At 45.8% G+C, this 15,674-nt stretch overlaps 2 protein-coding genes across 4 annotated transcripts in view; one reads left to right on the top strand and one right to left on the bottom strand.

Annotated features, from left to right (window-relative positions):
• AAMP (angio associated migratory cell protein) overlaps nt 1-15,674 on the top strand; it is a 23,065-nt gene continuing 7,391 nt past the window's right edge. Inside the window, exons 1-11 of one of the 2 annotated variants that reach the window (XM_032965668.2) lie at nt 1-225; nt 2,034-2,195; nt 3,308-3,427; nt 4,259-4,398; nt 4,948-5,092; nt 5,740-5,823; nt 6,484-6,599; nt 7,087-7,205; nt 9,301-9,391; nt 9,907-10,061; nt 10,527-10,635. In XM_032965668.2, the coding sequence (XP_032821559.1) occupies nt 138-225; nt 2,034-2,195; nt 3,308-3,427; nt 4,259-4,398; nt 4,948-5,092; nt 5,740-5,823; nt 6,484-6,599; nt 7,087-7,205; nt 9,301-9,391; nt 9,907-10,061; nt 10,527-10,602 (1,296 nt within the window). In that variant the 5' untranslated portion in view covers nt 1-137 and the 3' untranslated portion in view covers nt 10,603-10,635. Of the gene's footprint in view, nt 226-2,033; nt 2,196-3,307; nt 3,428-4,258; nt 4,399-4,947; nt 5,093-5,739; nt 5,824-6,483; nt 6,600-7,086; nt 7,206-9,300; nt 9,392-9,906; nt 10,062-10,526; nt 13,305-15,674 lie in introns of those variants that run through there. The other variant, XM_032965667.2, reaches the window with a different exon arrangement.
• Nucleotides 12,787-15,674, bottom strand: part of LOC116948699 (keratin, type I cytoskeletal 18-like) — a 15,621-nt gene continuing 12,733 nt past the window's right edge. For both annotated transcript variants that reach the window (XM_032965669.2, XM_076071704.1), the window contains exons 7-8: nt 15,303-15,322; nt 12,787-14,704 (exon numbers count right to left, since the gene is read on the bottom strand). In XM_032965669.2, the coding sequence (XP_032821560.1) occupies nt 14,580-14,704; nt 15,303-15,322 (145 nt within the window). In that variant the 3' untranslated portion in view covers nt 12,787-14,579. The remainder of the gene's footprint in view (nt 14,705-15,302; nt 15,323-15,674) is intronic.

Below are 15,674 nucleotides of genomic sequence, written 5' to 3' on the forward strand. Positions count from 1 at the left end.
GGCACCACGAGCTACTCTCCCATTGGCCCAGAACTGGTTGTGGGCGAGGCCACCGTCTGGTCGCTGCAGCGGAGTTGAGTTTACAAGTTCGCGTCCCCGTCCTTTCACCCCGTGTAAACAGACAAACAACTTACAGGATGGACGATCCGGACGGCGCGGAGGCGCATCTAAACAACAACAACGACGTCGTCGAGGTCATAGAATTGGACGGTGACGCCAACCCGGGTAAGATGATGAAACCACGTTGCGTCCACGTGTGTATAATAGGCCCCAGCCTCGGCCTCGCCTAGCGGCCCTACGGGCGAAGGCACCTCCTGCCCGGCTGAGTACCAGGCCTATCACGGGTGGAAATGGTGCTGCTTTCGGTCGTGTTTACGTGACTTGTGGTTATTCTTAATTGCTACTCTTATTGTAATATTAGCGACGAAGTGGTGTGTTTTATAACAGAATTTTGTATTTATTTAAGCTACTGCCTGTGGTCTGCGATTGTAATATTAACCCCCCCCCTGGCCTGTCAAGGCTTCTGGTGTGAGCAAGCGTTACGTTGACTTTGCGATCATCGTCCTCCACCTGTCAACCCCTTATCAGCGTCTTACCTTACTACAGACAAATTCAGACGTTGTGGGTCACCCCGTGCCCCTTATAAATCTCAACGTTCATCCTACAAAGTCCCATCACAAGGGAGAAACATCATTTTGTTACCGCCCCTATTGAAACGGCTGTACGCCGTATGGACCTGAAAACTCAATTTCCTCTGTTGTTACCATCATCACCGTCGTGATTAACCATCGCACACGAGCGCTATTAGCGACGTGTCCTGCCCCCGCCCCTTTATTCACAGTTTGTTGCCTTCCTGCACTTTAAATAGTAACATTCTTATACAGTTTTTTTTAATATATAATGTAAGCTTGCTTTTAACTCAACCAGCGTTATCATTAGAGAACGTGCATGAAGCAATCATTTGGTACTGGGATCTGCATTGCTGTTGGAACACTGGTGTGCATCAGTGATTTTTTAAATGCTGTTTTTTTAAAATCACCATCGTCATCGGCCATGACCTATCCACTTCTGGATGAAGGTCTCCCCAAGTCGTTGACATCTCTCACGATGCTACAGACCATCCAGCCCCATCCCCTATTACACTTGGATGGAGTGTGCATGTTAATATAGTGCACAAGTTTACAAGAAACATTTACGCTGAACTAACTACATTTTAGTCTGGTACAAGTGGAAGGGACATTGTTTTTGTTTTTGAGCAAATCATTAGCTTACTAAAAGGCTTTTAGGCAATTCTCAAAGTCAAAGGTGCAGTCCTGAACTTACTTTATCAGGTCAGAAGTGCCTTCACTAGAGAGAGCTCTAAAGGGTATTTGACCTACTCTTCCAAACTGCTCAAACAACCTTTAAATATGTGGGAGTGTACCCATACTTATCCATACTTTACCCTTATACACACGACATGCCAATCAACTCGGCATTACTACGCCAATCTTGATTTGAAGCTTTCGTGACTGCAGGAATCCATACTCTTTGGTTCTTTCGGTAAAGTCACGTAGGTATAAAATAAAATACAATAAAACAAATCACGACGTGGGCTTGCATGATATTGTTTTTTTTCCAAGACCAAGGTGCTCTGCAAACCTTCGGGCTACTATCAAAGGTTTGTTCATGAAGCCATCCAGATATATAAGCATAGACAAAACTTTAACCGAGAAGATAGATACAAATTGAGCAATCATTGGAAGGATGTTCTCAACCAGGTAATGCCTTAACTTGTTATCCCCTTGCCACGGCAGCTCTCCCGCCGACTTCAGCATTTTCTTGCTGTGGTTGGCCCACCTGATGAAGTTCACTTGTGTTGCGATCGAAACGTCGTGATTCGTTTTACTTTATTTCTACCGACATGACTTTACCGAAAGAACCAACGGGTAGTACTACGCCAGCTAAAAAACGTGTTTTTGGCACATTTAGATTGCCCTTCAGCGTGCTTACAAACTGGCATCGGTATACTTTGTTTTTTTTTTAATTAACAGATGATCTGGCGGACGAAATGGAAGATGTCGATTTTGCTGATGAGTGCGGTGATGATGAGGACGACGATGATGACGACTACAATGAGGAGTGGGCGAGTGAGGCGGATGATGGTGGAGAAAGTGTTCCTGATGACAGCGAGTTTACGGTCAAGAAGCACAAAGGTTTGAGATTTGGGATGAATCTCATCGCCGCATATCACCAGCAATTTTGAAATATCTTTGCCTAGATAGTAATAATAATGCCATTTGCCTATCATGAAGCTGGAACGAGCCTTCATAGTGCTTGAATGGGTGACGACGCATTAAACAGGTGTCGTATTCTGCGGTAGGGCTACATTGTCAGCAGAGGGTAGTGCAGAAAAAAATGCATTGTTGCACTGTACTTCTATGCCACAATGATACATTCCTTGCCTTTATCACCATTCACTTCCCATCATAGTGAAGTGTGGTCAACAAGACCCATGACCTGGCATTCCAGCAGTGAATTGTACATATACCAGTAAAACCTTGGATTGCGAGCATAATTCGTTCCGGAAACGTGTTTGTAATCCAAAGCACTCGTATATCAAAGCACTCGTATATAACTGTTGTGATCACGTGACGCTCGGCAGACAAAGCGTATACGTACTACTCGTATTGCAAGACCCTCGCTCGTTTATCCAATTCATATTTATTAAAAAAAATTTGCTCGTCTTGCAAAACACTCGCAGACCAAGTTACGCGCAATCCAAGGTTTTACTGTATAATCAAGTCTCACTGATTCTCTTGAGGTTTTCAGGAGGGTGCTGCAATGAGACGTTGGGCCACTTGCACTATTCATTGTAGGACATGTGGAAGGAAACCAGAATGCCTGGATGAATCCAATATATTATGGGATAACCTACATCTTTATATCGAGCTTTGAGCATCGAGAACAGGTGGTACCTGTCATCAACATGACAGCCAGATAGTTATAACTTTGAAACTCGTGATTAAGTGAGTCATAACATGGGAGAAGTACTGAACACTACAATGTGGATTCATACAGCAGACACATGCACCCACATCTCAAGGCACTCTACATTAACCCTGGACATATTTGCCTTGTATTGAGTGAGGCTGACTGCCATAAGCACAGTTAAACAAGCCAGAGGCTGGAGGTTGACAGCACGAATGGCTGGTGGGAAGACAGTTATAGACATTGAGTGCAGAGCAGAGTAGAATGAGCCACCTGTAGAGAATGACAGCTGTGGTGCTGGTGGTGATCCCGGTGGTGGTGTTTGTGCTTTGTGAAGGTGCCGTTTTCTGCGTCGCCCTGGACCCCAAGTCGAACGCGCTGGCTGTGACAGGCGGCGAGGACGACCTGGCGTACGTGTGGAGAGTGGGCGACGGAGAGATCCTCTTCCCCTGCACCGGTAACGCTTTCACCCCTGCTCTCACACCACGGGTGTTAAGTGTCAGGTTCCCAAGTGACACTTGTGTAGGGGTAATATATGTGTAAGCAACCTTGTATAAATAAGACAATCTCCAGTAAAGTACTGTTCATATGGTTAAGCAATTGCAAGATCATGAATAGGCAATTATTTAAAGTGTCTGCCGAAATATTACGTAACAAAAAATTAGGCAATTTTAGCAATTAAGTTACAGCATGTGAAATTTGTAAACGATTAATTCTTGTTTTTGTGGGTGAGTTCGTGTAAAAATGTGTCGTAAATTGTCCACCCGACACAGCCAGTTAACACAAGTGTCACGTGAATTGATTTGTGCCAAATGTCTTCCTGCTTCAGCACACCGGTGTGTTGGAGAGTACTCTTACAGCATTTAAGTGGGTACTCAATTATGAATCGTAATATTATTTGCGAAAGCCTAATTAAAATAGTTAAATGGTAAACGTTGCATGGACATGTAATGATCAGTAAAACGTGCAAAACTCATTTTATTCTAAAAAGTATTTGCAAATCATGCAACATTGACCACTAGGGTTGCCATCTCATGGGTGCAAAATCCAGGACACATCATCATGGTAAGAAGAATATTTCACGGTACCGGCGGAGGAGAGAACCACATGTAATTGCATTCTCTTCAGTGGTGTATTATCCCACAACTGACAAAAACCAGGACATTACAGAGTTCCCACGACTTCCACTTGACAAAAGGACGGTCCTGGAAAAACCAGGACCGGTAACAACCTGAACGACGACGTTCCCCCCACCCCCCCAACCCCCCACCCCCCCGCCTTGATGTAGGCCACAAGGACTCGGTGACATGCACAGGATTTAGCCACGACTCCTCCATGGTGGCCACGGGCGACATGAGCGGCCTCATCAAGGTGTGGAGCTTGGCCACGGCGCAGGAGCTCTGGTCTTTCGAGGTGTCCGACCTGGAGGTACGATGCACTGAAGGGAGCCCCGGGTGTACCCCTGTCCCCTGTGTGGACGTGTGGTGTGCGGACTGGTTGCCCTGCATGTGCTGGAGGAGGAGGGCTGTCACACCGTTCACTCCGCGTAACATTGACATGCATATGTATTCAATCAATTAATTATTTTGTGTATCTGGTGCTCTAACTGTGTGAAAGTCACGTGTAAAAAAGCATTAGCTAAATATATGTCCACGTGTCTTGGCCTGTCTGTGTAAACATGTTGTGCCAACAGCAGAGGCAGCTGGTGCTGCAGCCTTTTTAAATACGCTCTTCTGTAGTTTCATGTGCAGCTGATAGATGGATGGTTTGTTGCATGGCAAGACCCTGGGAGATGCCGGAATAAAATAGTCACCTTCATTTTGCATTGCAATGATGATGAATGGTGATTATTATGAACCGTTGTTATGATGTGTCTTATTATTATACACTTCTTACTTGAAACAAGAGATTCCTGCTGTCTTCTTACCTGGTCCGACAAAGGAATTGTATTAGAAGCTGTTGTTCTTGTCCTCCCAGTGGATTGAGTGGCATCACAAGGCACCTGTGCTGCTGGCTGGTACCAACTCGGGAGAAGTGTGGATGTGGAAGATTCCTGCCGGTGACTGCAGGACCTTCCAAGGCCCTGGCTGTCAGAGCATGTGTGGGAAAATCTTCCCAGATGGTGAGTTCCGCCAGAGAAAATAACACACCATTGTTAAAGGACACATATGCGACTGTGCATGGTATTTTCCACTTCAGTGCTTCCTTGTATTTAAAAACATTTTTTTTTCCATCAATTGTATGCTTGTGCTTTCAGTGTCATGTCATGAGACAAAGTATACATTTGGATCTCTCTCAGAGCAGTACAACCCTTGGTGTCGGAGAAAGGGCACAGAAGCAGATATGACAGTGATACCTCTGAGATATTTTCAAGTGACCTCTTGTAAACACAGTAGGGGCAACAATTTGCCATCAGTCTTGTCACGGGAGAGCAACGTTCGTCGCTTTAAAAAACAGTACTTTAAAAATGATCAAAACTGAGTATGTAGCAAAATTTAAGTGCAAAGCAAAATTTAATGCGATGGTATTTTTACACTTGAGAACCCAGTTTAATCACGGGCGCCTGAAGTTCAAATTCGAGTCTAGCATCTCGGCGACGCCAACTCGGCGCTCTGACTTCTATTTAGTATTTTTAAAGCGCCTTTCACGAAGGCCGTCTAACCGCCTCGTGGCTTGCTTTGCTGTAATGCTCGCTCACGACAAATAATAGCCCCCTGCTGTCGCAATTGGCCCCAGCTAAACGGAAGGACGTGTTTTGTTGGCGCGCAGGTAAAGTAGCCGTTGTGGGCTACGAGGATGGGACGGTGAGGATATGGGACTTGAAGCAGTCGACGCCTGTGTTCACTTTCAAAGGTGGGTACTGTCGATGCATTTGCGCACTGTGGGTGTTTGTGCTGGGCTGGCCATGCCGGCAGGCTGTGGGAGTTTGTGGATCGTGCTGCAGGCATCGCGAGATACCCAAATGCAGTTCTAAGAGGTGACCAGTAGATGGAAGTGCTTATTTTCAGAATGCAGATGAATCGATGGGTACCTTGGGCTGTTTTTTTTTTTAACCATTTTTACAGTACATAGATTGTATTTTAAAAACGATTCTCACGCTCGCAAATCAAGTATTGCATCATCTGTCTAAAAATGTTTATTCACAGTTGATGTAAATAATTTGCAAATGTTATGCTAATGATACATTTAGGCTAAGAGTTCGAAAAAAAACTGGACTAACCACACCAAAAAAAAAGACTATCGTAGAAGAAATGGAAAAATTAGGTGGCAGTTCATCACATTTCTCCGGGTGGCTAATTATTAGATGCCATATTTTTTACATAATTGTGTTTTTCTCCAGGTGCTCCGGTTTTCTTCCACACATGCATAAATACTTCACAATGAATTGGGCAAAAGATCCCTGAGTCTAGATACTCATCGACGCCGCAGAGTGCCGGGGAGACACTCACCACTGACCGCTGCGCGTGCAGATTTTTGCCGATCTCTCTGTAAGTCCTCCTTGTCCTGCCGCAGGCAAGGATGGGCACCAGGGCTCGGTAACGTGTGTGGCGGTGCACGACGACGGCACGTTGGTGCTGACCGGATCCGTGGACCGCACGGCAAGTCTGCTCAATGCCGTCACCGGCAAGGCAAGTCATCCATCGCCTCCGTTTTATGCCCGCGCTCTGCTAGTAAAGCCAGCCCCCACCCCCGGATGACCGGGACGCAAGCGGGCGTCAGACAGCGACGCATGTCTTTTGCTAGCTGCGCCAGCCAGAAGGTGTTCTTCCAGAGCCGCCAGGATCGGCGTTGGTGGTGCTACAGCACCCTCTTCAAGATGAATCGGCGTGATCCTGCTCGGCTTCCAAGATCTGACGATATCAGGCGTATGCTGGGTGATTTGTTCCTAGTATGTACATATGTATGTTGAACTTCTTCCACACCATACGTAGCCAACCGTGTTAATCAGAGGTGCGGTGGACCCAGTAGCGGTGGTCCTCGTTTATGCACCGTCATGTTTATTCAGCGCTTATCACACATCCGGTTAGCATGGTTGGCTACATGCAGTGCGAAAGACGTTCGACCTACACACATTGGACGGCTCTGGGTGATTGATTGTCACCGCTCTGTGCCCAGGTCCTGCACGTGTTCACGTTGGATGCCAAGGTGGGCACGGGCAGCGGTGCTGGCGCTGCCGACGGAGACGAGGAGGCGGGGAGCTCCAACTCTGTGGAGTCGGTCGGCTTCTGCAAAGTGTACGTCAATCCCATGCTTGTCATCTGCTCATCGTTCGTCAGATTACTTATAAAAAAAAAAGCCGGGATGCCATTTCGCTACCGGGAAGCTCGGTCTGCTTCGGGCATTCGACTTGTGCGAAGAGATTTGCGCATAGAAACTCGCAAACGTGCAAACGGATACGGTCGGTGTATTTGGTGTGCGAGTTCACACCTACTTATGCCCACGTGACCGTGATATTTTATGCACGCAAGTTGCTCTGGCAGCATACAATTTTTTGTTGAAATGTGTTTTTTTAAATATTTCATTTTCAATATCAGGGCGGGGGGGACCCATGCAAATATGTGCCATGAGGTTGGGAAGGTGCACCTAGTCAAATCTGGAATTACTTGGTTTCGGGGTTTGTATTTGTTGTTAAACTGGACATATACAGTGAGGGGAAAAAAGTATTTGATCCCCTGCTGATTTTGTGCGTTTGCTCACTGACAAAGAAATGATCAGTCTATAATTTTAATGGTAGGTTTATTTGAACAGTGAGAGAAAGAATAACAAAAAAATCCAGAAAAACGCATGTCAAAAATGTTATAAATTGATTTGCATTTTAATGAGGGAAATAAGTATTTGACCCCCTCTCAATCAGAAAGATTTCTGGCTCCCAGGTGACGAGCTGAGATTAGAAGCACACTCTTAAAGGGAGTGCTCCTAATCTCAGCTTGTTACCTGTATAAAAGACACCTGTCCACAGAAGCAATCAATCAGATTCCAAACTCTCCACCATGGCCAAGACCAAAGAGCTCTCCAAGGATGTCAGGGACAAGATTGTAGACCTACACAAGGCTGGAATGGGCTACAAGACCATTGCCAAGCAGCTTGGTGAGAAGGTGACAACAGTTGGTGCGATTATTCGCAAATGGAATAAACACAAAAGAACTGTCAATCTACCTCGGCCTGGGGCTCCATGCAAGATCTCACCTCGTGGAGTTGCAATGATCATGAGAACGGTGAGGAATCAGCCCAGAACTACACGGGAGGATCTTGTCAATGAATCTCAAGGCAGCTGGGACCATAGTCACCAAGAAAAAATTGGTAACAAAATACACCATGAAGGAGTGAAATCCTGCAGCCCCCGCAAGGTCCCCCTGCTCAAGAAAGCACATATACATACCCGTCTGAAGTTTGCCAATGAGCATCTGAATGATTCAGAGGACAACTGGGTGAAAGTGTTTTGTAAGATGAGACCAAAATGGAGCTCTTTGGCATCAACTCAACTCGCCGTGTTTGGAGGAGGAGGAATGCTGCTCATGACCCCAAGAACACCATCCCCACCGTCAAACATGGAGGTGGAAACATTATGCTTTGGGGGTGTTTTTCTGCTAAGGGGACAGGACAACTTTACCACATTAAAGGGACGATGGACGGGGCCATGTACCGCCAAATCTTGGGTGAGAACCTCCTTCCCTCGGCCAGGGCATTGAAAATGGGTCGTGGATGGGTATACCAGCATGACAATGACCCAAAACACACGGCCAAGGCAACAAAGGAGCGGCTCAAGGAGAAGGACATTAAGGTCCTGGAGTGGCTTAGCCAGTCTCCAGACCTTAATCCCATCGAAAATCTGTGGAGGGAGCCGAAGGTTCGAGTTGCCAAACGTCAGCCTCGAAACCTTAATGACTTGGAGAAGATCTGCAAAGAGGAGTGGGACAAAATCCCTCCTGAGATGTGTGCAAACCTGGTGGCCAACTACAAGAAACGTCTGACCTCTGTAATTGCCAACAAGGGGTTTGCCACCAAGTACTAAGTCATGTTTTGCAGAGGGGTCAAATACTTATTTCCCTCATGAAAATGCAAATCAATTTATAACATTTTTGACATGCGTTTTTCTGGATTTTTGTTGTTATTTTGTATTTCACTGTTCAAATAAACCTACCATTAAAATTATAGACTGATAATTTCTTTGTCAGTGGGCAAACGTACAAAATCAGCAGGGGATCAAATACTTTTTTCCCTCACTGTATATGGATATAATATTGCTCAGGCAATGCAATCGGTAGCCTTTTGCCTCTTTTAAAAAATGTAATCGATGGAATACATTTCTCTTGAAAATCTGGCGGACAGGCACCCACTCATCGCTGTGGGGTACTTGGATGGAACTCTGGTCATCTGGGACGTCCCGTCACAGACACTGCGCCACAGGTTGCAGGAAGGGGTGAGTCCTGGGTTTAAAAACAATAACCGACTCGCGGGTCTTGAACAATCGACTTGCAACGCAGAGTGAACTTGTTGCGTGGGGGTCTTTAAAATATAGACTGGCAAACGTGTTTTATCGTGGGATCTTACGTTTCTATTCTCCACAGTGATGCCAATAACCAAGTTTTGCAACGAACGAGGACCCCATCGCGCAAATAGAGGGTCCTTGCCTTTAACATTGGTAGTTCACCAGCATTAAACCTTCATGTCTCCGCACGTGGTCCCCAACTGGGTGGGGCAGTGAGCCCAGTTCCCCCCCCCCCACCCACTGGGCCCTGTCGCGTCGAACTCGGGCTGCTGTTTGCGGAATTTCTGTTCGCTTTCCCCCCACCCCTTCGGTGAGCGGTGCCTTGTATCATGCTTGTATTATGCTTGTATTGAGGTGTAATAATAATGAAAAACGGCACTTGTCCCAACAGTCTGTTAAGGATATCGGGGGCGGCGGGGGATGTTGTTGTTTGCGTGCGCGAGCAGGTGGGCGTGGTGAAGCTGCAGTGGGACCTGTCCTCGGCAACGCTCTTCGTCTGCAGCCTGGACGGCCGCGTGCGTCTCTACGACGGGCGCAGCGGTGCCTCGGCCGGGCTCCTGCAGGGCCACCGCGGGGAGGTGCTCGACTTTGCGCTCAGCAGGTGAGGGTGGCGGTGGTGGCTGTGGCGGGGTGGTGGTGGTGGTGGTGTGTGGAGAACTGGGCTGCAGTGGGACTCGAACGGTCCGTTCAAAGCACCGAGCCAGCCGAGTGCCACTCTGTAACAGACTCACGGTTTATCAGTTGATTTATTTACATGCATAACTTTTGGCAAATAGAATTTGGTAATCCAGTAGCATTAAAAAGCCCATCTCTGCTGACGACACCCAGAAGGTCCGAACTGATGCCGAGTTTGCTTGGTTAAACAGACGCTGCTTGATATTTATTGGTCTTGACAGCAATTAGGTTTTGGACTAAAACCCCTGCAGAACAGGGGGAGAACATACATACTCCACACAGAAAGGGCACCCGAGTCAAGATTGGAACTTCGAGCTTCTTGTTGTGTGGCACAAGTGTTACCATCGTGTGTCACCCATTAATCCATCCCTTGGTTCGCCTTTTGCGGCAGGGACTCGTCAATGCTTGTGACGGCGTCGGGAGACCACACCGCCAAAGTCTTCCACCTGCAGAAGCCGGACCGCTAACGGGACCATCGGGGAACGCCCAATCTTGCCGGGGTGAGAATTCTTTCGTCTGTGACCTTGGCAGCATGAGTGGACTTTTGGGGGGACAAGAGCCACCACCCCTCTTCAGCGCTTCATTGGCGTGATCTAAGCATCGCAGCAGCTTCCCAGGGGTTTACGCACAGCCAGACTGCTCGGATGCCGCACCTCGTTGCATCTTTCACGATGAATGGACCCTGGCGTGGAGTTTGAGTGCCGGTGGTACATATTTTCTGCACCCGTTGGCATCGAGAAGATTAAATTGCGTGACCTCTCGTCTCGTACGAAGAGACAAGGGGATTCCATCTTCATCGACCTTTCGCTTCCTTAATAGTCCCTCCCATTCATCAGGAATGCCTTAAAGTACTTTTTCTATCAATTATTTGACTTGTGTAATGATAAGAATGTCCTTCAAATCTGCAGTCACAAATGAAAGAGCATGCTTGAACAATATCGGTAATGAGGTACAAAACTGGAGCTGTCCAATCTCTGGCCCGTGGGTCAAATAGGTCCCGCTAACTTGCTTAGCCTGGCCTGTCACATCACTGGAATTGCAATAAAAAATGGCCCTCAGATGCTGTGAGTTCAAGTTAACCATCTTGCTCGTCGTGTTGTCTTTGGAGCCACATGATGTGCGGGAGTGGGGGTCGGTTGGGGTTGTGGCCCTGTGAGTTAAAATTGGGCACAGCCTGGTTACCGTGTACACCTTTCCATGTGTACCTCTGTCTCCAAGCTCGCTCTCATATAGCCTCTTTACAATACATCACCTCTATCTCGGTTGCATCTTTATAAATGCATCTCATCCTTTGTCTCTTCTGAATCGTATGTCTTCTATCGAAATGTTCTCTTTGCAGTATCTCCCAACGTCTTGTATGAATGCATCTTGTGTCTTGTCGTACCACCGATTTAGCATGGTTGACTACGTACGGTGCGAAAGAGGTTCAACATACATATGTCATCTGACTGCCTCTCCTCTCAGTGTTACTCTCCTATCACTTCCATTACTATCTCTTGTACTTCTTTCAAATGCCCACGACCCATGGCTTTCGAGCATGTTCACCAATCTGGTCCTTAAAGCAAGAAATCCGGACGAACCTGTCTCCAAACCGGTCGCAAAGGAAACCCGCTGAACCTGTAACTTTCGTTTTCAGTGTTTTAGGTTTCTGACGCGAGCCCGACTGAAGTTCCTATGAATAGCGGATCCAAGTGGATTCATGACATGCTCCGCTGTGGTCAGTGGAATGCTTCACCTGTGCCACAAGTAGGATATCTTGAACCATCCACGCTGCAGTGGTAATCTTCGACGCCCAAGTTCCAGGAATTGAATTCCACTTTTTACAGGTAAAATGCCGACTGCTGATGAGAATGGGATCCCAGATCCTTTTACATGGGGTAATATATAAAAATATATAAATATAAAATATAAAAATAAAATATATATTCTTGGTTCTTTTGGTAATGTCACGTGACTTTACCGAAAGAACCAAGAATATGAATCGCTGCAGTCACGAAAGCTTTAAATAAAAAAAAATATATTTACATTTATAGATCCAATTAATGTTTTGGCAGATCGTGTGCACTGATATTTTGGTGGTAAAAATTTACAAAGGGCTTTTGCTTCCATTGATTTTTGCCATGTTCCTTCAGCAGTTATCGCTAGAAAATCGGCTTCCGTCCACTACACGCATCACGCCCCAAGTATCCGCATAGGGCATCTATGACCAAATTGCCTGGAATGCACCCGATCTCGACAGATCCCTGGAAGCGAAGTTGTTTTGAGCCAGGATAGTGCTTGGATGTGCGACCATCATGCACACTGCGTTGGACAGCAGAGGGCAGTAAAGGAAAGTCCATGGTGTACCACGGCTATCGTCAGTGCTGCCCCGCCTGCCTTCACCAACCCCCACTGACGAGCGTGAAGTATGGTCAAATGACCCCCCCACCCACCATGACCTGCACAGCGTGGGGAGGCCCTCATCCAGTCGTGGATTGACAAACGGCACGGCGAAGGTGCCAGCACCACAGCTCTGCAGGTGCGGTGTCGTGGTATCGCCTTACCTGAGGGGTCCTTTAGCTGCATCTGTTCCTATTATGGTCATTGTTATGTTGCTTGTGAGTGTAAGTTAATTTGGCCATGCCTTAAATGATAATTTTTAAAAGACCACAAAAATGCGTTTTTAAATTCAGACTTACATAAAATTTGTCGTCGGAAAAATAAAGACCGTTAATAAGTTTGAGATAGCAATAATAGCCAGATGTAATAATAATAAGAAAGCTGTCTCTTGTACCTCTGTCTCGCATAAAAAAATAAAAGTAATACATAATCTGTCAGCCGCTTGGCATTCTGGGAGTGTGTAATTTCAGCATTGATGCGATTCAAGCAGTTTCAAAGTTTCTGAGATTATCCACTTTCAGAAGGCCGTGTGGCTGATGGGTTTTGTAAGAAATACTTCAGATTTTGTTTATGTGGAAAGACCGATACACGAAGTAGACATTGTCTACTTATTTATTTGTTATTTATATTCTCCACAACGGGAGCTAACAATTATTTTGAGACGCAATTACTTTATTTGGTCAAATCATTTTTACTAGGACGCGTAAAAACACGCTGCAAATCTCAAATGTGTTACGGCAACAAAATAATATAACGAAATGTTCTGAAATAAAATTACATTTTACGATGATGGATCGTCATTTATTTTTTCACATTGTATCTTTTCACATTGCATCTTTTCACATTGCATCTGTTGACTCATAAACACACCACACTATTAAGTATATGCCTCTCATGAAACCCCAGCATTTAGCTTTCATCAGTTTGCAGTCGAAGTCACAGTCGGATGTTAACACTATAATAAAGTAACATTATTTTTTTCTGATGTGATTACAAACTGATTACAAAGCATTTTTTTTCCTAAGCAAATATACGTTTTGGTCAATTAGCTATTTGGCTTTAAAGACCAATATCACCAGCATTTGTTTAAGCAAACAGGCTGTATCATATTGATCTGGAATGGTAATAGCCTGATGGAATAAAATATGAATATATGTGACAGCACCGACCTCTGCTTACACATGCTTTTACCCATAATTCTCCACAGCAATGCATAATGGCTTTTATGTACGGTACTGACTTTTTGAGGTTGGTTGAATTGTATATATTTGCCAACATGTACCAATTGTGTAATGAATAGCAGTGCATCGCAGGATACTGGTATGTGCTATGTTGAGTAAAAATATTGTAACGCCTTAAGTTGTAACAACTCGTTAATATTCCAGAAGTAACCCTAATTGCAAAACAATATCGATGACCTCCAGCCTTATACTAGCTGCCTACAATTGCCTAAAAAACGTTTACTAGATAAAACAACCACCACCAATTAAATTGGCCAGATGCTTTGATCATTAACATGATTGGCCCTTATTCCCAGTGGCCCACAGTTGGCCACTTTCACCAGTTTGATTCGAAAACGTGCCCTTGACATGTCGTAAATTGAAGTGCCCATTGGGAACTTTCGCAGAGCAGTGCATCCCCCCTACCCCCCTCCCGTGTCGGAGAATTGGCCCTCGGAAGCAGATGTCGCAGAAATTCTTCTGAGATCCCTTCCCGTTGCATCTTTAAACCACGCGCTAAGGGGGGGCTGTGCATTCTCACATGGCACTGCGCTAAAAATGTCCATCGCGTATCAGTCAAACCAACAAAAAAACAATCGTCTAATTTGGAACTTTTGCCACATTCATTGAAAACCAAACTCAACGGGATGGTGTTGTAACATACATTTTTCTTAGCAGTTATTGGTGACTGCACTAAAACCGTCAATTAGCTAGACCTGAAAACCCGGTTTAATCACGAGTGACCAAAACCCAGACGCAGAACCGGGATCTCGGAGGTGATGGCCCAATGCTCTGCAGACAGTTGAGCCGCCCGGCCTCCCCTTGCTGCTCTTGAGCGGTCACCGCTACTGGCTGTCACTGCTGGTCAGCTGCACGTCCTGCGTCTCCGACCTCTCTGACACCACGCGGCCGTCTATGATCTCCTGCGTCACCACCTTCACCATCTTCTTGGTTATCTTGTTCGGTTTCTCTGCCAAGTACACACAGAGTTTGTTGAACGTTTCACTGTTCGTAGCGTGATTTGCGGTTCGGCTTCGTGATGACACGGAAAAGATTAAGTCAAAACTAGAATGCACTAGGGATAGGTTTGTGCTTAGAAGTGCGTATCGCTGCGGTATTAAGCAATAGGATTGCAGCTTAGCCGATTTTTTTAAGAAAATGTATTCTTATTTAAGCGTGTAACTACATATCGATTCGTAAATTTAAAACTGGGTGTAAAGCTCATGATACACGCATTCAAAGTGTGAATCGAATTTTGACCTCGTTTCTTGACAATTCACCAAATCGTGGGCAGGGGGCGAACCGTTGATTCACTACTCGACATGGGTAGGGGAGTGCAGGTGATGGATTTACCAGGCAATTGATAACACTGGAATCTGTATGCCTGTACGTATGATTAACTTCTTTTGCACCGTACGAAGTCGACTTGTGCTAAGCGGAGGGTCCGTGGTAACCTCGTCGCTTTTGAACTAAGCCTGGCACAGATGTGGTTGCGGTGTTATATCAGCCGGCGCTTGAGTGTTGAATCATGCGCGGTTGTGTGTGCGTTGTGCATGCGTGTGTCTTACCCTTTTCATCCTTTGTCACCCTGTAACGACACAACAGGGGCAGTGTTAGTGGCACTAGCGATTTGCCGTTTGTTGTAGCTTGGGATTTTTAAAGAAAAAAAGAGTTTGTGGTGCATCGCCCAATTTACTTTAAGAAGTCTCATTAAAATTGGCATCTGCGTTGTGTTTATTGACTGAACTAATACAATGGGTTGATTAACAAACACCAGGATTTTTTTTTGTTACTATTAACTGAGCGCAGAGGGAGAACTCGAGTATTTGGCTGACATCTCCAGGAATCTCTTCCTGGTGTTGTGAAGTGTGTGAGAGGTGGCGGCAGCTTAGGGGGGAGTCTTTCATCCAGCAGTGGATTCCTTCATCCAGCAGTGGATT

Source organism: Petromyzon marinus, chromosome 34, assembly GCF_048934315.1.
Source record: "Petromyzon marinus isolate PM22_M1 ecotype Great Lakes invasive population chromosome 34, UKy_Petmar_22M1.pri1.0, whole genome shotgun sequence".
Classification (NCBI taxonomy): Eukaryota; Metazoa; Chordata; class Hyperoartia; order Petromyzontiformes; family Petromyzontidae; genus Petromyzon; species Petromyzon marinus.